General features: G+C 42.6%; 1 protein-coding gene across 1 annotated transcript in view; it reads left to right on the top strand.

The window, feature by feature from the left end:
* ascc3 (activating signal cointegrator 1 complex subunit 3) overlaps positions 1-23861 on the top strand; it is a 161421-nt gene extending 137560 nt beyond the window's left edge. Inside the window, exons 36-42 of the mRNA XM_069656234.1 lie at positions 78-212; positions 6164-6388; positions 14606-14757; positions 15506-15653; positions 16758-16964; positions 19482-19657; positions 22246-23861. Of these exons, the coding sequence (XP_069512335.1) occupies positions 78-212; positions 6164-6388; positions 14606-14757; positions 15506-15653; positions 16758-16964; positions 19482-19657; positions 22246-22393 (1191 nt within the window). The 3' untranslated portion in view covers positions 22394-23861. The remainder of the gene's footprint in view (positions 1-77; positions 213-6163; positions 6389-14605; positions 14758-15505; positions 15654-16757; positions 16965-19481; positions 19658-22245) is intronic.
* Positions 23862-24475: the final 614 nt, after the last annotated feature.

The following is a 24475-nucleotide window of genomic DNA, read 5'->3' as shown; positions in this document are numbered from 1 at the left end:
GTTGGTTTTCTATAAATGACAAACATTTGTGCAACATGACATCAAGTATTTTTTTCTTTCCTTTTCACAATCTCCAGGATGATCGGACCATCGAGCCGCTGACTTACGGTCGTATCTCCTCCTATTACTACCTGAGGCATCAGACCGTCCGCATGTTTAAAGAACGACTCAGAGCTGAGCTGCCCATCCCGGAGCTGCTTTCCGTTCTGACGGTGAGCTTCACACCATCAGCATACAGTGTCCTTTGTTCTGTCACCAGTTAGCAAATCCATGTTATCAGCGCCACCGCTCTTTTCCTTATACACCTACAGGATTAATGCGGATCTGCAATGACAAGTTAAGCTGAGGTCATTCTGTTCTGACCACAGACTGTATAAAAAGATGGCCGACATGACAGCTCCCTAAAAGTGAAGCCAAACCCTCTCTATCGCCCCCTGCTGACTGGCTGCAGTATAGCTCATAAAGCCTGCCTCCTCCATGTTAACAGATGGGACATGAGTCAAACTATAAAATCAAAATACACGTCAAATACATTTTTCTCAAACATGGTTTCTGTCATTATAGTTAGTTCTTATCATCTTCCTCTGTAACAAAAAGGTCTATCTCTGTAGGGATCCTTTCTGTAATGTTGTCAGACACTTACGCTGGGGACACACCGGACTGTCCATTTTTCCGCGCTGGTCGACAAGCCCCTCTGCTCCTCAGCTGTCGTTTACTCACATTTGGAGCTGTATTTTCATCATGCTCTCTCTCTCTTGCTCTCTCTCTCTGTTTGCGTGTGTGTTTTGACACCCTGCCCCCACCCCCTATAGCCAGCCCACTTTGTGTCTCTCTCTTTCTTGTGTGTGTGTGTGTGTGTGTGTGTGTGTATCTTCATCTCTCTCGCGCTCTGTTTAGATACCGACAAATATATAAAAGCACACAAATAAAACGTTGCATTTGTCAATCGCGGTGTTTTATTTAGAAAATTGTATTAATTTAGAAAATTGACCGGATTCTCTCGTTGTTTCATGTGTGACTTCCTGCCAGGATTGACGCGATCGCTTGCAGCTCGAGCAAAAAATAGACCAGACGCCGAAACGATCGCTGCAGGGCGCAAGCCGGCCGCGGAGGTGCGCACCGCGGCGCGTCTGGTGTGAACGACACAATTGGTTAACATAGGCGCCCAAAGGAAACTGGCTCCGCTTCGCGGCTAATCGCAGCTATTTGCGGCGCTTCCGCATGAGGTGTGTCCCCGGCGTTAGAATAACAATCTGAGGCTGTCAGTGGAAACAACAAGAACTTATAGTGGATGTACTTTGATCAGGCGTATCTGCCCCCAAGACATTGCTGCTGTAACTGAAGCACTTTACCGCAGTTTAAGTAAAAAGGTGCAAACACTGCATATACTGACAATATGTGATCAGTGACACAAGACGTACGTTGCTATATTCTTCTCTTCTTGAAATAGAAATTAACAATAAAAGATGCTGGTTACACACACATTCACAACAACAGCCTCGTCCCTCCTACTAAATTAGCACCTTTATCTGAGCTTCATTAACTCTCCTCATTCTGGGGCTTTAGTGCGACCTGTCGCCCCCATCCTTTCAGGGACTGACCTTCTGCACCCACGCGGCACGGTCATCCACACTCTGGCTTCTGATTGGTGGGGGCAACACTAGACGTAGTGGTTTCACACCTTTTATTGAGGGCAGAAGATTACACCTCTTTTTACGACTGCTTCTAAGTGGCTTATGTTTCTGTGTGTAATGATTCATACTGCATTTAATCACTGTAGGAGAAAAATCTTCCGAGTCCACTATTGACTTCTGAAAACATATTCACAAGTCAACAATATTTCATCATTTCATTTCATCATCACGTCTGTTGAAAAGGTTTTGTCTTAGAGGGAAAGATGTCTGAAAAACTAAAACAGATTGAATAAATTAGTGAAAAATTGGGCAATGTACAAAAAAAGGCAATATTTTGTCTTAGGGCCTGATTCACTGAAGGATTGCGCTGCTTTTGCGAGACCTGTGCAAATGACAAAAAAAGACTCTTACTTACTCTCAACAGCGTCTCTGTGCTCCGGCGCTGTTTGCGAGTACTTAAATGAGTCAGTATGCAGACATTCAGGGCAAATTTGTCCAACAAAAAGCGTCCAAATGCCAGCGCTAACAGCACCCCGCAATAAGAGTGAAAATATTACGTCTATAGAGAGCTGGTGGTAACTGCGGCGTAGTATTCAAAGAGCTGTCAGAGTTTGTGAAGGCACACTTTGTGGAGACAGTCTGGAGCCGTTACGCAGGACGGGGATTATCATATCTGGATAAGATACTGTTGCGGGCCCGCTCAAGAAATGCAGCGGCGTTACTGACTGAGAAACCAGTAAACACCTGTCGAGTTTGGACTTTACAATAAACTGTTACAGAGTTCCCTGCTCCTCTCTCTGCTCATCATCGATCTGTGGATGGAGTTGAGCTCCGTCAGTAAACAAAAGCAAACTGCACGCATCTGCTAAACTGTATGGGCGTGTTTGCGTCTGAATATCATCAGTGCAGTTTTCTTTGTGAATGGGACCTTGAGACGGAGCAGATAGGTGCAAATGATGCAGAATTCATGGTGCTATCAGCGGCCACAATTCATTCTTAGTGAATTCCCCCCATATGCCTTAATGTACTGCTGTACTGTTGGAATTAATGCCACATATATTCCCTTCTCATCTGTCTCAATGCCTGTGCTAATGCATGAGTTCCATATTTTTAAACCTCAGCACTATTCCTGACCAAGTACGTGCAGTGTCTGCTGACAAAAGCAATAATTTAACCACGAAGAACGTGGAAGTTTGCCTACCACCGCCGGGAAAGGTTTGTTTTTTATGGATCTTCCCCAATGACAGCTGTGGCCAGACGCATTTTGTTTTCTGATTGTCCGTGTGTTTATCCCATTCTTATGAAGGTGATTTATCTGGAACACCTGGCGGGAAAACCGTCAAATTTGGAACAAACATCAACTTATTTGATTTTTTTATTTAATTTCTGCGGTCAAAGGTCACTGTGGCCTCACCTTCATGAGATTCTCCTGAACACGATCTCAGCGACACCTGGAGGGAATTTTAATAAGTCTGGTTTATTTATTCTTTGCATCTGTCTGAATAGAGAACTACGCCATCCATGATTCATAAGTGAACAATCACCCCTCAATCTACCCTCAATCACTTACCTATCACATGTTCTGCAGATACACAGCTTTCTCTGGTCCCTTCTGTACATGATCGTGGTGCAACCTCTCCTAATTATTGGAGTCCTACTAATGCTTTTTAACTTGAAGTTATTGCTTTCTTTCAAATACTTCCCATATACAGATATATCCCCTGTCCTGTCGGGACTCTCGTTAGCGTCTCTGGAAGCAGATTGGCTTTAATAGGATTACATTTATTGTTGGTTTGGTTCTGCACATGGTATTTTGTCAACGGTATAACAAATATGATATTTCCTGTCATCTGGTTCGAAGACTGCAGATTTGTGAAGACAGCATGTCAGTCATGGCTGTTAAATGGTCTGATTTCAAACCTCATTGGTATCTTTTACATTTGTTTAGATCGTAATGAGCTCATTTTCAGACGTTACATTTTTAACATATGGCTGTAAGTCCATTCATTGGAGTTGGTGGTTGAACCTGACTTTGATAATGATGCTGACATATGGAGAGGAGGCTACTCTGACACAGGCAACATCACTCACATGCAGTTGGAAGCAGACCAAAGCATGCCCGACTGCCTCCCTCCTCGACAAGCTGCGATACAATAGGCCGGTCACCCCGCCGCCCCGTCCACTCCCCCTCTGTTAGCTACAAAGCACCGGCATGCTTCTCCTCTTCCCCCTAATTGCTGCAGCGTGGCCATTAATGAGCAACACCCACACCTCGCTGCAGCACCACCTCCCACCCCCTCCCTACACATTTGTTTTTCTCTCTTAGCACTGCTTTACCGCTCAGCCTGTCTGTTGTTTCTGTTTTCTTTTCTGCTCTATTTGCCCCTGCTAAGATCTAACCGCATCAAACAAGAAGCTCAACATATTGGTGACACAAAAAACAACTGCTGTGTTGAATGAGCGAAGAGGCACCTCAGTGAATCCTGTTGTGCATAACATGAATGCTGGATTTGGGAATGGTTTTCAGATCCTAACAGGAAACATGGCTACCAGTTTAGGGACAGAAGCCCCTATTGTCGCTAATAAACATGCTAACATTTCAAAATCAACAGAAAATCTTAGTTTAATATAGATGCAAAATATATTTTAATGGATTAATGTATCAGGCATCGCCAAAAAACTTCATTTAAATGACAATTTGTGAATGACAGTACAGTTATAACATTCAACAAGCAGTAATGTCACTTCTTAGGTCAAGATTTAAATCATTACCTTTAGTTGCTCCGTGCTAAAGGGCCACTTCCCAGCTGAGGGCATTTCAAAACTAGGTGTAGGGCGAATGGTTACCCCCTTCTTGGGTGATTATTTTTTTCTATGTATTTCAAATTCAAAGACGTACACCAACACCAGCAGTAAGTGATCGAGGCAGCAGAAGACAAACAACTCCTGTGTTCTGCAAGTTAAACAACACTGTTTTTTGTCAACCAAGTCTGGTGGGTTTGAAGAAAGCGATGTACAGGTGGTTTCTGGTTTTAAATAGGAAGTATTACCTGAACGAAAAGGTCTATCTCTGTAGGCATCCTTTCTCTAATGTTGTCAGACACTTTGAGAAGACAATGCAAGACAAATTTCAGACTTGGTCTGACAATAAATTATCCATCCATCCATCCATCCATCATTCATCCGTTAAAAATGTACTGTGGGCCTGACCCCCACAGTTTAGCCGCTATCTCACTTGTCAAAAAACCCACTATCATCGGCATTCAGACCCAGGTCACATGACTCTGCAGCAGACCCGGGTAATTATCGCCTCTGCTCCAATCGGCATTGATGGGAACACAAAACTCGTGTCGACACGTTAATCCCCGCCCCCTCTCCGGCGCGATGCTATGCTCCGTCGGTATATTCTGCGATTCTTTGTCATCTCAGCTATAAATTCCGTCTCCGTCCGAGCAGCGCTCGAACATCGTTCCAAATTTGTTGCAGCTGAGTTTGATAAATGGACTGAAAGAGTAATAGATACAATAAAGACCTAACCACCGTAACATCTTCACTGTTTACTAACCCTGTTTCGGGCACGTTTGTGACACAGCAGAAAAGAGACCAGCAGGAGTATACTTCACTGGCGTCAACACGCTACTTTTGGTGGGAAAGGGGTATAGGTCTCAGTTTTGATACCTCCATCCCTTTTCTTTTTCATAGCTCCACTCTTTCTCTCTCTACATTTACTACTTCAAAGCTCCTGCCTGTCTCATGACTCTCTCTCTCTCACCTCTGTCTCTGTAAATGTGACTGTCAGAGTGTGAGGCAGTGTGTCGTTGGATATGATGACTGCTTAAAGATCTATAGTGTTCTCACCAGCACATCCATATGCAGACACAACAGCACTGAGAGGTAAATCATTCAGAGATGATTCCTGTAACTATCTCTCATCCAGGCCCCCGCCCCACTCAGGTCCTTTTTCAGGTCTTAGTGTTTGAAACACTGGCTTTGGTCAGTGATGGATGGAGCCTTAACAGTCAGGGCCAGGGAGGAGCTGTGACAAATGCCTCCAGCGTGGCCTGTTGATGGGACTACATTAGCTAGAGTTGAACTGGAGTGAATTAGAGGAGAGGAGCCAGGCGTGTCCACGCATGCCTCTGTATAACAACCACAAACTAGCCAGGAGAGGAGAGTGATGGACCATCACCGTCACTTTACGAACCCTCTGACCCAGTGCATTTCACTGTGTCTCTGTCATTTCATGTTTCTCAGTATTCCTGAACATATTAAATGAAAGATATGATATTATCACACCAATCCGTAGATTTTTATAAGCAGGGGTGCAGGATTTTTACTTATCAGATGTGGTAAAAAGATTGCCCCGCACACTTTTGGGGGAAGGGTAACAGCTGCTTTTAGAGCCAGAAAACAGAAACAGAGCAGCCTGGAGTTCAATGCAGCTGTTAGAGTTCAGATGATCGGATTAAAAAGGTCTCATCGCAGCAAGCTTCAGACTTCCTGTTTCACTTTTGATCTCTGTCTCCCAGGATGCAGAGGAGTACGCAGAGCTGCCCGTCAGACACAACGAGGACCAGCTGAACAGCCAGCTGGCTCAGCAGCTCCCCCTGCAGGTCAACCCCCACTCCTTTGACAGCGCCCACACCAAGACCCACCTGCTGCTTCAGGCCCACTTCAGCCACGCCCAGCTGCCGTGCAGCGACTACAACACCGATACCAAGACAGTGCTGGACAACGCCATCCGAATCTGTCAGGTAGGTTCACATTACTGTGGTCTTATCTCTTTAACATGAGTTGAAAACTATTTTTTACCTGTTGACAGATTTCAGATAGTAGGTTGCAAATCCTGCCGTTTTTTGAGTGGTGTGTTTTGACATACTTTGGCCACACCATGGAGAGTCATATGGGGAATGACTGTGCTGATACAGGATCTGATGATTCTTCCTTTAAGCAGGGCCACAACCAGTGTTCCCCCTGCACGTCAACCCCCACTCTTTCGTCAGCGGGCTTCTTTTGATCACCTTGGGCTGAGGAAAATAGCTTTGGGCTGGTAGATAAATTTGGGGCTGCTTCTGTCAACATTTGGCAGGGTTTAGAACACCAAAGAAGCTGTCATTTTATGGTCAAAAACAAAGATTTTGTTGTTTCCACTCACTCATTGTTTACCCATTTGATTGACATGAGTTGTATTCTGTTGTATGACTAAATGGTAAATGGACTGTACTTCAATAGCGCTTTTCTAGTCTTTGCGACCTCAAAGCTGCTTTTTTTTTTTTTAAGATTATTTTTTTGGCTTTTTGCCTTTATTCGATAGGAAAGCTGAAGAGAGACAGGAAATGTGGGGAGTAGAGCGTGGGGGCTGACATGCACAAATGATCGGCAGACCGGGAGTCGAACCTGTGATCAGTGCGACGAGGACTGTAGCCTCTGTATATGGGGCGCCTGCTCTACCGACTGAGCTAAACCAGCGCCCCCTTAAAGCTGCTTTTACACTACATGTCACATTCACCCATTCACACACATTCATACACTGATGGCAGAGGCTGCTACCAACTGTCCATCAGTTATCACATTCATACCCATTGGCTATGCTACTGGGAGCAATTTGGGGATCAGTGTCTTGCCCATGGACACTTCCGTTTGAAAGACGACCGACTCTACCGCTGAGCCACAGCCGCCCCCACTAAAGGAGGACCAATTTACTTTGACGTCATTTTCTTGGCATTTGTTTGATTTTGCCAGTTTCATTCCTCCATAATGCTATAGTGTTTAAATACGTTCAAGTATTTGATCACTTTATTGTGGTTTCGCATTTCGCAATTAGTGTATTTGGTTGTCTAACTGCACTTTTTTTGGCTGATGTGATGGTTTTACTGTTTTACACGGGTTGCTGGCAAGGTTATGATTTGGGCTGTTTTTATTGAATTGGGCTGGTTTTGAGTTGTTGTTGTTGTTGGGCTGGAAGCTGTCAATATGACCTGGCCAAAACATTTTATCTACCCTGAACTGAGTGATTCACCATGTTCCCACTGCGGCCATTTTCCTCTGACATCAGGCTCTGATGATATTAGCTAGGAATTTGTTAAATGCTAACGCTAGCTGTTGTCTAACAGTAGCTAATGGATGTATTAAATGAAGTGTATTTACTTCCTTTGTCTTCTGGTACTTGTGAAGAGCATCAGAGGAAAATAGCCTTAAACTGAAGTGATCGGCTCAACACGTAAGAGGAAGTGTAACTGCTGTGTGAAAATTTGAGAATGCAATGAAATGATTAATATTTTATTGTGTTTTGTGTTGTACATAAACATTCCTGGAGCAGATCTGAGCTTTAACCAGCTGAACGTAACTCAAGCTGATTGAAATGACAAACTTCGCTGGCAGCAGATTTTCTCAGCATTAATTAATTACCATGAACTCCATGACCAACTTGACTCGGCCCTTTGAGGTGTCCATGGTCAGGCATTAATGGAAAGTGAAGGCCAGAACCGTCCTCGCACTGTGCATCCACATCATGCCCATTAATTCCTGAATATTGACACACTGAAGGGCATTATCCTGCTTAAAAGAGACGGTTAATTTATGTTTTCATGTGTTTAAAATCTAAATGTAAAGTTTTTACAAGCCATATACCCTTTACCCTGATATCATCTGAGGGTTTGAATAATACCTGTAGAAATCAATACCAACGCTAAGGTTCTTATGCAAGAAAAAAAAAGAACAGAGACTATTTTAGAACGATGAACAGCCTGCAGCCAATCAAAATAGAGTATTCACCCAGATCATGGCATAAAGCCAATAAACCAATAAATAAAACCTATATACAGTGTGTCGTCAAGTCAAGTCAAATCAAATGTATTTATAAAGCACATTTAAAAACAACTCATGTTATGTAACTGGAGTGTAGTATTGCAGGAGATCAACGAGATAAGAAGGTGCCATACCGTTTAAAACCTTAAAAACAGTCAGTAAAATCTTAAACAGGAAGCCGGTGAAGAGAGGCCAAAATTGGTGTAATGCTGTCAGGCTGGTTTCTCCCAGTTAGCAGACATGCTGCAGCGTTTAGAACAAATCTTTACATTTACAGGCAGATAGATCTGGTGTCATCAGCAAATAAATCAAAAGGAATATTGTGGTTTTTAATAATTTAACCCAAGGGTAACAAATACAATAAGAAGAGGATAAGGCCCAAAATGGAGCCTTGCAGGACCCCACAAGTAAGTGAGGAATATCCACCTAGATGCACTGAGAAACACCTATCTGTGAAGTATGACTTGATAAGAGTCTGAACTACAGCATGTTTAAAGGCAGCTGGCACACACCCTGACAGAATAGAGGAATTTATTACAGCACAAATACTTGATCCAACTGCATCGAAAACAACAGCTGATAGGGGAAACTGTCAAATGGGAAATTTGTTGTTTTTGCAGTTTAACGAACCACAACAGTGATTCTTGCACTCAGGTGTCACTAGTCTGATTCTCCCAGTGAAACATTCATGTTTATTATAACATTAGATTCATCTTAAAAACATCAGTTGTGAATCTTTGAGTATTAAAAGTAAGTGGGCCATACTTGTTATTTCAGTGATTCTGACGATAAGATGAGTTTTAAATCTTATAATTGTAGAAATGATCTAACTTAAAAATGGTATTTGAATAACGAACAGAACATAAAAAGAGAGCACATCTTTGGAAGCGCTGCCCCGCTGCAGATGAAGCAGAGAATAAGGGGAATGTTAAACATTAGTTGGTGATTTGTAGTTGAACTGGTGCGTCTCATAAATAACACGACGCTCAGGTTAGATCTAACACCCGGCTCGCTCTCTGTCTGGCAGCCAGGAGGGCTCTGCTGCTGCTTGTTCATGTGGACAGTTAGTGGAGAATACAGACTATATCACACCTGGCTAAGTTATTAGAGTCAGTAACATTGATAACAAACGTCGTGACTAAGGATCAATGCATGTTAATCTGCATCTGAGGTGTGATCTTTATTCAGCTTCTTTGTACGTATTGTTAGAAGTTAGCACCATGTCTACACGTCTGTAAGCCATTGTCCACAGCTCAGGACGTGTGTGTGTGTACATGTGCTTGTGATTTTCCATGCTGTGTGTCTGGTAGTGAAATATTCCATGGCTCATGGATGTGGTTACTTCTCTGGCGTCCTGCTGCTACCGTTTACTGAGATGGTTCTGCTTTACGTCCTTTATGGTGCTTTTTATTGAATGAATGTAAATTTGTAGTTTAACAGTTCTCATAAAGTCTGACAGACAATATATGAACAACATTTTAATTAGCAGGTTCAGATTCTTCACAGTTTACCCCTTTTTAAATTCTAAGATAGACAGAGAGACAAACAGATCTTAATTAGTCGCTGTTATAAAAACAACAACAGGCTGTTTAGCAGCTCTTTGACAGTAGCCGAAACTCAGCAATATTTAGACAAACAAACACACTAAAAATGGCTCAGTGATAATAAAAGAACAGTTTTATATCACATTAAATAAGTAATAAAGTGCTTGTGCTATGATTGCAGCTGGTTGACGGAGGGATGTTGCACTCAGCAGCTGGTGTCCTCAGTCTTTCTTTGGGGGGAACGACACATTTTATTTGTTTCTTCTGTTTGTGGTTGTTAGTACTAGGGATTGGCGTAAGAAATTCCTTAACTCGACCATCGATAACGTTAACGATCAATTAATTGATTAATCGTTATCGTTTTATGTACTTTTTTTTGCCAATGAGAGAAAACACTGAATGTGCTTTTCTTAATCAAATCTTTATGTTCACGTTTTCACAGCCTCAACCTCCCGAATCTCTCCTCAGGGGATCAATAAAAGATTATCTTAAACACAAAGACAATAAAAAAATCGCAGCGAACAATACGTCACAATGTTTAAAGAAAGTACATCTTAATACCGTTATAGCCGTGCTTCATTCTTCTCCACCATATGTTAGTTTGTTCACAAAACTACTTTAATCTTCTCACCTTGCTTCTTCAGTTATTTTCTCTGCACACAGCGGCTCGTCCTGCCCCGCCCCCTTCTGTTTCTCTCTGTATGTGTCTGATCTGATGACATTCATCGTGCGCTGTACCTTCCCCCCCAAAGCTTTCACCCGTGATCTCGTTTTCACAGCAGCAGGTGAGCCGTGCGTGAAGAAGGCTCGTAGTGAAAGACGTTACGTGTCAAAACGGTCAAACCCGACTAATGAGACCGACACGACACAGCTGCTCTTAAAAACTTTTTAAACAGAATAAAAAGATCCATATTTAACAGAAGGGACGTGCGAGCGGACCTGTGTGTGTGTGTGTGTGTCTGTGTGTGTGTTACAGCATGTGTGGAAGCGCTGCTCCAGGTATGGGAGAGAGGGAACAGCCCGACTTGTATGAAAGGGCAACTCTGTGGCTTTTGATACCAACATCAGATCAATTAGATTCCACGTGATCGACTAAATTATTCACATCCAATAATCGATCATTGATCAACCATTGCCCATCCCTAGTTAGTACACTACTTAACTACTGTAGCTGGCAAGCTAATCGCTAACACATTCGCCAGCCAAGAACTTGTAAGCTCCACTCAGTCAAAATAGTTCTCCAAGCTGGCTTAATGTGGTTCTACTTGTTGTGTTATTTCAATGTGTTAACAATGAATTCAAGATGGGTCCGACCAAATATGACTTCCTCAATGGGAATCATAATCAGAATTATTTTTATATTCTTATTGCAGTTTCTTTGTTCTGAATGTCAGCAGCCAAATCATACATGGCTGATAAAAATGTCTGGTGAGGGGCGCCGGTTTGGCTCAGCAGTTGAATCGGCGACCATATACAGAGCCAAATACATTGCCCTTATTTAATACTGTGGTAGTGCTAATACTTCTGTTTCTGTATATTGTCCAAATATTTGTTCATGCACTTTGATTCTTTGGCATCATTTTTTTTTAACCTTTAGATCATTAAAGACAATAAAATTGAATTGAATTGAAAAACCAAAATCCCAGAGACCTGAGGACAGTCAGTCCCAGTCTGAAATGGACCCGAGGTCAGAACAACACCAACAATCATAGCAACGTGACGCCCAACCAGCTAACAAGCAGACACGGTCAAATAGAGCAAACAAAAGCAACACTTTATATCATTTCTCCTTCACTTTACAGTTCATCTCTGTAATCATGTCTCAAAAAGCTCATGACACAAAGCAACAAGCAACTGAAGTTGTATTGACACATGAACCTGGCAATACAGCGGGACCAGTCCATAAGATAAGTTCAGACCGAGTCCAACTTGTGTTTCAGGTCGAGTCACAGGTGGAGAGTGGACCAAAGAAAAACCATGACAAAGTTTAGGTTTAAATGGTTATTTCTATATTATCAGAGGTATTAAAACCCACGTATCCCCTCAAAGGTCCCAGCTCCTTTGATGTGAGGGAACATGCTGTGATTCTCATCAAATAAGCCTGTTGCAGTTGGACCCGGGCACTGCTGTAACTCGAGCTATATTTTGTCATCAATTTGCTCAAGCAGTTACTGTGAAATGTAAATCACTCCTAATTTGTAGTTCATTAGCATTTTGATTACCTTTGCTAGGCCTCGTCTGCTACACTCAGAGTCGTTTTCAGTCATAGTTACTCTCAGGAAACGACTTTGAGATGAATGAAGTTTGTTAGAGAGCAGATGTGTTCCTCACAGAGGGTTGCAAAGAAAATCACAGGGTTCTATGTTATATGTATATGTTTGTTTGGTCTTAGTGTTGCTTCTTATCGTCTATCTTTTATTTTTATCTTCCTTCATTTCTTAAATTAACCTCTGCAGCCAAAAGTTTCTAGGCTCCAAATCTCACTGATTAATCAGATAATAAAAACGAAACCAGCTGGCCTTCATTCAGTCTCTTAGGCACACTTTATTTCCTACATTGCACGCATGTTGTTAGTTTATTTTATTAACTTTAACTTATCGGTTTTGGTGCTTAAGGGTGCTTTTACAATGTTGCATTTTGTCTTGAGTTTGGTTTGTGTTCACACAACAGCTATTACCAGCGGTAAAAGAATTTTCATGTGGGAAAACTCCCTCAAGTAAACAAAGAGAGAGAACAAGAAGAGAGAGAATGACTGACTTTAATGTTGTCAGAGTTTTTTGATTTTTAACCGACATTGTTCCACAGATCAATCAGTTCCATTCTCCTTTAGTTTCACACTGAACAGCACACTTGTGAAATTGTTTGTTCTGCCCATATTTCTATTAGAGCCCCTCTTGTCTGCCTCTACTCATCTGGCTGCATGGCTGTGTCAACATCCGTTAACGACCCACAATGCATCGTGTTTTGGTTTGATTCCTGTATTAGGTCCTACTTTAAGTCCGATTATGTCCTCTCCTGAATCGAACCGGAACCGTGGTTCATTTGGAAACGACGAGTCTTGTCTTTTCTGGCGGACCATGGTCCGGTGGTTTGGTCCGCATCAGTTCGAATGCATATTCTCACCTGTCCAAACGAACCAAAGCTGTCAGATGTGATTGCTCCCTAAGTCACTAACAGGTACAAAAAGTTGTTGAACTGCTCCAGCAGGTTGCCTCTGCTGATCGCTGTGACTCAGGCTGTGATGGCTGCAACGTAATCGGATGATTTGTTTTTGGTATGAAGAGTTAGTCGGGGCAGCGGTAGACCAGCAGCTCCCGTGTTCTGCAGGGTCAGACTGCTGTTTTTGTCTCTGGAGTCTTAAAGAGATTTAGGGATATTAATGATGTAGTGGTTGTTCTAAAAAAGCATTTAACTCTCGCTCTTAAAACACAAGAACTTTTAGTGGACAGACTTTGATCGGGTGCATTAGCCCTCAAAGATTACCTTTAGCCATTACAACACGTTTCGCTGCTGCCAGCTCAAGTAATCCGCAGTAGTAATAGAGAACATGTTTGCACTCATCAGTCATTTAGACCCCCATGAAGTTTAAAATACTATTATAAATAATTCCCCTGTAAGTTTTCTTGTTGTGCTCATGACTGAACTTTAAAGAAGCTTTAATGCTCTAAATGTTCTAAGTGGTATTTCAGTAAATGTCACAGATCTTGTGCATGAACTCTGCTGTCAAGATGATTCACCATTTGCTGACTTATATTAAACTCTCGTTAAGGTGCTGTCCTCAGAGTAATTACTTCGAAAGTGGAGGAGGACATCACACTAACTGAGATGTGTTTGATGTGTCAGTCACTTAATCTGTGCGGCTGCAGCAACATCTATTTTCTGATGGCAGGCAAAGGAATATTTGTTTACAGCTTCCTGAAGTAACCGAGCACTGAATAGTGAATGAAAGTGTATTGTTAATACAACTCCAGACATGTTGCCAGTGCTGACCTTTGAGGAAACTGTGTTCAAAACAGAGGAAGGAATCATATCAGCTGTGTTGCACAATCTGGGGTTGTGAGCTCACCTGTCATTGGCTACACTTTGTTTCTTCAGCCTTCTAATTGTAACACATGACGTGTCTGGACCGTCGGATTGTTACAATCATCAAATTCATCAAATTAATTTATTAACCAATCCAAAACCTAACCCCAGCTCGAAGCTTTAGAAATATAGCCTGGGAAATGGACTGTACTTACATAATGCTTTTCTAGTCTTCCACTAGATGTCACATTTACCATCACATCATCATCATCACATCATACTCACATTGACACACTGATGGCAAAAGCTACTATGCCAATCTCCTATCAAGATCTATTTGGGGTTCAGTGCCTTGCCCAAGGACATTTCAACATGCGACTGTAGCCGTCAGGGATCGAAATCCCCAACCTGACGACTCTAGCACTGAGCCACAGCTGCCTGGGAATGACACTCGATTGGAACTGAGTCAGCACCAAAAGTGGGGATCAAAAAAACGCTCAGTTAAAACTCTGCTAGACCACGATGCTCGGTGTGAGATGTCCTTAAATAACGCTGGTATATCTTGATTATTACCCCTCCTTCTTCGCTTCTCCTCAGGCCATGCTGGATGTGGCTGCAAATGAAGGTTGGCTTGTGACAGCCATCAGTATCTGTAACCTGGTGCAGATGATCATCCAGGGCCGCTGGCTGCACGACTCCTCGCTGCTGACGCTGCCTCATGTAGAACAACAGGACCTCTATCTGTTCAGGTAAACACTTCAGCACAGGTGACCCTGTAATACCTGTCAAATCATTTGTGTCTAGTAGATGGTTTATTTGCCTCCTGGTTCTCCCAGCTATGCTTAGGATATTATAATGTGCAACTTGACTGATGCAAAATGCAACTTGACTGGTTGGTGCGTTGGTGCGTTGAGCATACAACTGCAAGATACCAAGTTACATTTTTAGCTGTTGTACTCAGAGCAGCGAAGAACAGAATACAATTTTATTCAGCTGTTAATTTGCAAAACCAAATGACCCTTCAGTGTCCATCGTTCATGAGGTTTATTCAAGGAGCTGAATCATCAGCATAAGTGTCCTCTCCAACAGAAATGTAGCCTGAGCTGACGCTACATTTAGCTCAGCCTCTTTCTTTGATTCTCTGATCTCCAGTGAATCTCTGTAGTAATAGAAACAGTGGTGACATGACTGTATTACAGTCCCAGAGCTCAGGTGTAAACAAAGATGCAGGAGCGCACATGAAGCACACATAAAGGACTTATTTAGTTTATGCTCGGGGGCCAACAGGAGTAGTTTCTCCATGCACACACCACATGGTTTCCAGATCTGCATCCTACAGTGTCGAATAGTTTTGTGCAAACTCAATAAAAATGGAAGAGACAGATGACACAGCTCCACAGGATCTGAAAACAACAGGAATCATGGGGAGGGATTTGGGGTGATGCTGCTTCATGACCATCAGTCTCTCCCCTCCCTCCTTTTCCAACCTTTCCACAGGAAATGGGCAAACAGGAAGGGGAGGAGCGACGCAGGCTTCAACCGGCCAATTGAAGGACTTCCCGAGCTGATTGCTGCCTGCAGGGGAAAGGAAAGTGTTTTCGCTTCTATCCTCGGCCAAGAGTTTCAATCAAGTCAGATTGCGCAGGTAAGAGCATGCTGGGAAAATGAGTCCATGAACATCAGTTAAATATGCACTTTGGAGACTGTTGGTTGTTTAATAAGCTAAATAACAGGATAAATAGAAGCACTTGAATACTGTTCATTTTATAAAAATGATCCTCATAATAGGACTATTCTCATATTTAGTGCATGCAGATCACACACACACACACACACACACACACACACACACACAGACACACACACACACCATTATCAGTGAGGTGACGCGAGCAGTCTTAACACTGTGCACCCAGATACCTCCAGGATCCCCAATTATATCTCCATTGATGGGGTTTACGGCTCCAATTTAAGTGCTAATTGCAGCAGTAATGAGAGTGTCCGGGCACGACGGCAGGCCCTGTGGCTTCACCCAATCAGTGTTCCCGCTTTCCTCCTTCCCCACCTTTACTCCCCCGCTGCCCCCACCCCCCCCACAGTGTGGCGGCCTCTCTAATTAAATAATTAGATGTGCAGCAGCGTTCCTGTCTGACTCGCTCAGGGAGAGTAATCCTCACATAAATAGCTTTCGCCGGGTGAATCAGAGAGGCTTTTCTCCTCCCAGCCATCAATACACTACACACACACACACACACGCACACACACACACACACACACACACACACACACACACACACTCTTCCTTTTCTTTTTTCTGCCCCTCTCTGTGCCTTTCTCTCTTAATGTCTTCTTCATGGTGGGGCTTTTGCATTAAACCAAATTAAATCCTCCATAAAAAACACTTAAGAGGCACCTACGACTTACTGTACACCCGCTGAAGGATCTGTCCATCCTACAAAGACCTCCACTTAAACCTCTTTATTGCTTCATCATTGTCTCATTATTGCTTCATCCTCTGCCTGCATCATCATTTCCAAAAGTCTCAAAAAGTCAGAGATGGAACGGGGTCAGCAGCATCCCTGAAAGTCTCCCTTGACAGAAACATTAGTGTGGATTTGCCTTAAACATCCAATCAAACTCTCACTATCTCATATGTTAAAAGGGTATTATACATATGAGATGAATGGCAATCTCACCCCTCAATTCCACCAATCTGTCCTCTCTTAAAAACCATCTCCACTTTCGTCAGGCCTGGTCCTTCGTGAGTCATCTCCCGGTGCTGGAGGTTGGGATGAGAGTGAAGGGCTGGTGGGATGAGAGCCAGGAGCAGATGGAGCGTCGCCTCCCTGCAGCGGGAGCTAACCTGAGGGAGGAGAGCAGCTGGCTTGACGTCCACGCCGACCAGGAGTACGTCCTGCAGGTGTCACTGAGACGCATCAACCTGGGCCAGCAGAGGGTCAGTATGCCCAACATCAACACTTAACTTTATAAAGTTAGTTACACAGCAAATACTTAAAGCTCATTGTTACCTTAAAACTGTGCTCACTTATTTTTGTACTTAACTGAAGCTAGGGATACACGATATTATGGTACGTTATAGGTATTGCTGTATATTATAGGCATTTTATTTATATTTACATCGGTCTCATCACTACCTGCTCAGCGCAAACAGCAGACAGACACAGTTAGAGAGCAGCTTCATTCTTAAAGCCAAAGGCTATGTCCACTTCTTATATACAGTTCGCAGTCTGAAGTCTGCCACATGAAGACACAAGGCAGCGCACAGAAGAGAGAGGGGTAGGGCCAAGACGTAAGGCCATGGAGGGAACGTGGAAAATGGGCTATTAGCTAATGCTGAAGCTCCTTTAACCTGTATGCTTTCTACTGGCCAGCAGGGGGCAACTCCAACGGTCAAGCTGACCTCCAGCTGCCAAAGGAAGTGACACTACGTCTCATTTGAATTATTCCCCCAGTACACGCTATAATAATGTGTTTATGGCCTCAATCTCAATCTCTTATTGACAAGTTGTTACCACAGCAACCTGTAAATTAGGAAAGAAACTTAACTTCTTCCAAAAAGACAAGATGTAAAAGTAGTAAAATCTTAAAATCAATTCTAAAAGTAACTGGAAGCCAATACAGAGAAGCCAGGACGGGGTGATGTGATGTCGTCTGTTTAAACCAGTAAGAAGCCGAGCTGCTGCATTCTGGACTAGTTGGAGGCGAGAGAGGGATTTCTGGCTGATCCCTGAGCAGGGAGTTGCAGTAGTCTAATCTGGAGAAGATGAGTGCATGGATTACTTTTTTAAGGTCCGGTTGGGTAATTATTGCTTTAGTTTCTGAGATGGTGCGTAACTGATGGAAGCAGGACTGTACAACTCTCTTTATATGTGGGTCAAAGGTTAGGTCGCAGTTGAATATTACGCCAAGGTTTCTGGCAGTAGGTTTTACATTAGTAGACAGGGCGCATAGGCCCCTGTCTATATGGAGGGTGGAGTTATGTGGATTGATTAGTATTATTTCTGCTTTTGAGTTATTTAATTGGAGAAAGTTCTCAGCCATCCAGCAGTTGATGTCACTGAGACAATCTTTGACAGCAGCTAGGCTCCTAGGGTCCCCGGGTCTCAGTGGAAGGTATATCTGGGTGTCGTCTGCATAGCAATGAAAGGAGACATTGTGGCCACGAGGAAGCATGTAAATTGAAAATAAAATCTTTTTAAAAAAATTTTTACCTTGCGGTACACCACAGGTAATTTTAGTGGTAGAGGAGGAGTAGTTACCTATGGTTACCACAAATGTTCGTTCTAAAAGGTAAGAATAAAACCAACTAAGTGCAGTGTCTCTGATGTCAACCGAACTTTTAAGGCGATCAATTAAAATGGCATGATCCACGGTGCAGCACTTAAGTCTTGAAATTGTGCCCTCCCCCCGTCTGCTGCTAAAAGTAGGTCGTTGGTTACCTTGAGGAGGGCCGTTTCTGTACTGTGTTGAGCTCTAAAACCAGATTGAAATTTAACAAAGAGCTTGTTAAAAGACATAAAAGATCAATTTGGGCTGAAACCACTTTTTCTAAGACTTTTGATAAAAATGGAAGTTTAGAAATTGGCCTAAAGTTGTTAAAATCACCGGGATCGAGGTTGGGTTTCTTTAAAAGAGGTTGGACCACAGCGTGTTTCAAAACAGATTCTGGGGTTAGAATGATTGGCTAAAATCAGGTTGGAATAAAACGAGACTCTTGCATCTTTAACTGCCTTTTGATAGTTTTGTAATGCTTCTTTCCAGATATCATAAAATACTTGTAGACCAGTTTTTTTCCATTTTTGCTCCTTTCTTCTGCAGTCTCTTTTTAACTCATGGGTGGACTCTGTGAGCCAAGGCTATGGTGGCTAACACCTCATCCTGTTAAAGCTGCAGTTTGCACTTTATCTTGTGAAACGTTGTTCTTCGGATGCTTTGCATGTTGGCTGCAGATGCACATGTGTCGGAGAAATACTGATCCTCTGATGTTGCAGACACTTAAAGGGGTGCTCTGGTGATTTAGTATTGAGCTTTTGTAAAGTTGGGGAGACTGGTTCAAAAAAAAGAACCCCAGACTGCTTTGAACTGTAGCTCAGAAACATCAGTGTAGATGCAGCTTGGCGCTGTTTGTAAATCATTTTTGGACTCTTCCAGGATCAACTGTCCCTGTATGCCCCTCATCAAGTTCGAAACAAATGCTGAATATGAAGACATTTAACTAACATCACTGCATAACGACTCTCTGATATAGCACAAAACGGTACAAACCCAGTTTTTATTGGATTGCTGTATCAGCTCTAATGTTTTGTCTCGCAGGAAATCACAGAGCTCTGTTTAATTCCATCCTCAGGTATTTATAAAGTATATAATGTTAGAACTCCTTCCCTGAGATCTCATACTCAAATAAGCTTGACATACTCAGTGTGTAAGAGTGTGTGTGTGTGTGTTATTTCAGAGGAAGCAGGACAGTAAGGCCCAGGCTCCCAGGTTCCCCAAGTCCAAGGATGAAGGCTGGTTCCTGGTGGTGGGGGAGATGGACCGCAGGGAGCTGCTGGCTGTGAAACGGGTCGGCTACGTACGAAACCAAACAGCTGTGTCTGTGGCCTTCTACACACCGGAGAAGACTGGACGGTAAGCAGCTGAACAGAAACACAGGCGTTCCCCTCAGACTTTATACACAGTGAGTGAGAGGAAACACTCAGCAGGTTGGTCACAGGTGTGCATCATTAACCTGACAGACACTTTGGATTAGAGGCCGTTACGCATGTAAAGACACGGAACAAAGCCGTGCCGTTACAGTAGCTCATACTCTACATTCCTTTCTTGCCTTACTTGCAGCAGCAGTGTTTTTACTGTAACTTTTATATATTCATCATTGCTTCTCATGTAAACAGTCTGACTGAGGCAGGCAGACGATGATCGCGCCTTTTTGTGTGATGCATAAAACGGCCCTTTTTCTGTGAGCGCGCTCAGAGCCTGAAGCAGAAAGCCTGAGTTAACAGAGAAAGTTCATAACCACCTTCATGATACCTGTTACCTCTCACTGGGGCTTACCCAAAGAAAGCCTGAGTATGTTCAACTTGCTTCGTTGAACTTGCTTCATAGTACAGCACTTGTTTTCAAGCTGCTGCTTTGGGACGTCCTTTCCTGTATGGCTGGGTTAGATTCAGGGGGATATGCAGACGCCCCTCTCCCAATTGTGTTGTACTGTATTATTATTATTGTGTTGTACTTGTATTTTTACAGACTGATTAGGGGGAAATATCATGGATTTTAAATGTCCGACAGACTAACATTTTAATGCCGTCTCATCTCGTTAAGGAAAACAAAACATACGTGTCGTAAGAGTTTTTATTATGAAAGATCTATTTTTAGCTCGTCAACGTCTCGTCTTCATCGTGGAAAAAAGGTTGTTGACGAACATTTATCATCATGATTTTTGTTAACGAAATTTACACTGATTTGACAATAAAATGGGTTTAAAAGTTAGAGTGCATATATGTATACGAAGAGCATTTAAACACACTAAGGGCCTGATCAGACAGGACGCGTTTTAGCAGCTGGGGGCTTTTTTGTCATTGTTTTCAATGAGAGGCTTTTTGCTCGCTGCTTTTGCTTTGCAGAGTGCCTCGCTTTTTTCCGCTCTGTGCACCTCGCGTTTTTGAGGAAACGCTCCAAGCGTCTCGAGTTGAAAAAAGTTCAACTCAAAGCAGAAAAGCGCCCGACGTCATGGGCGTTTTTTCTCATTGTCCAATCGGATGAAAGGAGAGGCGAGCCTTCTGTCAGTTTACAATGTAACAGTTAGGTTAATGACAGCTAATGATTCGGTGGTTGCCTTAACAACAGTAAAAAAAAGCTGCCCCCACCTGCTAAAACGCGCTCTGTCTGATCGGGTGTTTACTTTCACAAAAAGGCAGTGCGGTGCGCATCGCGTTTTACGCCTGCAAAACGCGCTCTGTCTGATCGGGCCCTAAGGAAGGAAACAACAAACAGTTGTACAGAGTGGGTTATCTAGGCTATCTTTAAACGATATGAAAACAAACCTCAGATAAATAGTTTCAAAAAAATGACAAAATACTTTTTATGAACATAAACATCTGTGATGATTTGAATTAGTTTGCTTTCATGCAAAGGCTGCAGCACTATGAGCCTGACAGACTGGGCTGGGCTAATTAGGGGCTGAAATGTAACTAGCATTAGTACAGGGATAACCAGCCTTAAATACAATGATAGTCATGGCCAGTGACAGCAATTCTCCCAACACACAAAAACATTTTCCACTTTGTACCCAATTACCCAAGAGCCCAAATCAATGTCAAACGTTTTAAGAAAAACACAAAAAGTTAAACCTCATAGAACATTTTCATATCAAACGTAAACATTTCAGTTTTACGCTCATTTTAGAGTTATCTAAAACAGGACTATGAAAATGATCAAATCACTTACAGACACCAAAACAATGTTTCAGTCTGTCTCTTCACTTCCTGTCGTCCCTGCTCTGTTTGCGCCTGTCAGTCCTGAACTCGTTCATTCATTCAGCAAAGGAAATCTATAAAAACAGCTCATTTCTGTCGCAGCTCACCACAGTAGTTTTTAGCAAACCTTACACAAACAGGAGGAAATCATTTTTGTCAGGGTCTATTTTCAGCGGTGGATGAATCCACATTTAGTGCCCTAGTGAGTTTAAGAGGAAGCAGGAGGGTGTGTGTGGGATTTATTCCAAATAAATACAGTGTGTGAGTGTGTGTGTTCATGCTAATGAAGGAAAATGTCACTCAGTGAAATGGTGCAGCTCATGGATGTGATGCAGGAGTTTTTGAGTGAAAAGGAAGCTCTGTGGCGGAGAGGAAGAAGATATTTCAGGCTGTAATACACAAGCCCTCTGACTCGGTACATTCAGATAATTAAAACCAACAGAAAGTGCAGATTAGTTCATGTCAGAGATTACTGGAGCAGCTACAAGACCGGTTTGCCATTGACTTTCATCCTGCTAACTGCTAGGCTAACTAGCTTTTTACGGCACAGCTGGAAGATTAGCAGTCACATGTGGTGTCTGAAGAACACTGTGGGCTTTAGATGAATTTAAAAACTAATGGATGTCTAATCATACATCAACAGTGGGATAATTTAGGCCTGATAAGATCCAGTACATTTGTCTGTCAGCCCTGTGTATCCATGCTCCTGTTCTCGCTGCTGATCCATCCACCTTCTGTTTTCAGGTGTATCTACACTCTGTACCTGATGAGTGACAGCTACCTGGGGCTGGACCAGCAGTACGACATCCACCTGAACGTAACACCTGCCAGCATCGCTGCTCAGGTCAACACAGAGGTGTCTGACTCAGTGGCTGACCTGAAGCTCAGCTGAGCAGGACACAACAACGTTATCATCAGCAGCTGTCATAATTTCCTCTCTGCCCACTTTGTAACAGCTTCCCTGATCTACTTCTGCTTCAGGTGGTATTTTCATTTACTTGCAGTGGCCTTCACCTCTTTCTGTCTATAGTGACTGCATTGTATCCTGGTCTATTAAAGCTACCATTGGAGCAGAAAAGGGTTCATCTGTGCCTTCTCTAATGTGGATTTCTTCAGTTATTAAAGGGGAGTTATTGTCATTTTAAACCTGTGCTCTTATTTTTACATAGTTTGTTTTGCTTTTTGCCACTGACAAACTGAGTTTGTTATTCAAGATGTCTTGCAGCATTAGAGAAAGGATTACTAGAAAAGAGGCCTTTTGTTTGAAACAAGAAACAGCTGGTACATCGCTTTCTCAAAGCCTCCAGACTCCATTGACAAAAACAGCAATTTTACCTCACAGGACAAAGGAGTTGCTGGTCCATCGCTGCGACGATCAGTTAGTTAGTTTGTGTTATTGTGACTTAGTGTTTTAGTGGTTAGTTCAGAACCAGCTCAGTATTTGTGGAACACACGATAACACAAACAAACTTGCTGGCAGCAGCAGACCAGCAACCCCCCTTGTTGTGCAAGTTAAAATTAGTGTTTTTGTCAGTGGAGTCTGGTGGTTGGATCAGATCCATTTGCCCTCAAGTATTATGTTGCAACAACCATAGCTGTGTCTCAGCTGCTGTCTGAAGACATCTACTGAAGCAGTTCCAGATCTTTTTGTACCTATTCATCATTCCCAAAATCGTTCCCAAAATATATCAAATTAAAGCCCAGTTTTAAAAGTACTACAACTCCCCTCTAAGTGCTGCAAGGATCCTGTAGTCCTTGTGACACAATATCAGAGAAAAATACTGTTTCGTCTCCTGAATCGATTTCAAATCAGAAGTTAGTCAAAAAATCTAAATTGAGTTATTCATCCGAAGGTCAAATACACAGCAGGTTGGTTTTGCAGGGAAATGTGGCTTCACAGGACTCAGCTGACAGACTGTGTTTAACCTGCTGCAGTCAGCCAGGTGAGACACTCCACTACAACACTACTACTGTTCAGTGTGTGAGTGTGTACTGCTCCTTTGAAAAGCCCTTTAATGTGTAAATCAGCTTCTAAATAAAAGAATAATTTCACTCACAGACCAGGTCCTGATCCTCAGGACGCCTCCATTTTTTCTGATTTTTCCAAACTTGTTTTCCAACAGCACAAACACGGCCCAGAGGTTACGTTCTGTGACTGAATTAGCTGAGTTGACACCTAGCAGACAGCTAGCAGCTCCCACCTGTCACTCAAGAGGCCTCGCCTGGCTCTGGAGGTTGCCACTTGATCTCCACCTTCTAAGTTACATGTAGTCATTATTCTCTCTCTTTTAGCTCTGTATTTGGTCCCCACCTTCTCCTGAGGAAGATATCTGACTCTTATCGGCTTAATGCTCCACTATGCTCACCAGCTAGTCCCTATTGAGTCAGTCTGCTTTACAGTTGTTTTTCCTTTGTTTTCACTTGTTAATATGAAACTATTGATCACAGCCACTTTAATAATGGAGCTGATCGTGTTCATCCTTTCAAGCAACCATGTTGTCAAACAGAAGATTGATATTAAATATCTGTCAACCTGTGATTATGTTCAATGACAACATTTTAAGTTTGTGCCTCAGCATATTTCCTTTTTAACGATGATGTCACTGACTAAAGCCTTGTTTGTCTATAAAGAGAAAGAAGTGGAAGTAGAAGAGTGTTAGGAGCAGGCACAAGAAGAACAATGAGATGGAGAGGAAATTTGAGGATTTAAAGATTTATTTATTTTTTCCTTTTTTTGCATTTTAGAATCAAGTTGAAATGTTGACAGTAATGTTGAAACTTCCAGAATAAAGTTGGAAAAATGCAGAAAAAATAAAAATCGTATAGCTCTTGAAAGTTACGATGGAGTATTAGGGCCACTTTTTTTTTTGGCCTGTTGAGATTAAAGTTGAAATGTCGAGAATAAAGTGAACTCTTCAATGTCAGGTCAAATTACTCAGAATATAAATGAGTTAAATGTTGCTCCACTTTAACC

The sequence above is a fragment of the Semicossyphus pulcher genome, unplaced genomic scaffold (genome assembly GCF_022749685.1).
Source record: "Semicossyphus pulcher isolate SPU_LCO1_2020_fin unplaced genomic scaffold, fSemPul1.0.p SCAF_9, whole genome shotgun sequence".
Taxonomy (NCBI): domain Eukaryota; kingdom Metazoa; phylum Chordata; class Actinopteri; order Labriformes; family Labridae; genus Semicossyphus; species Semicossyphus pulcher.
The sequence above is the reverse complement of the archived record's forward strand: the minus strand, read 5'-3'. Positions and strand labels throughout refer to the sequence as shown.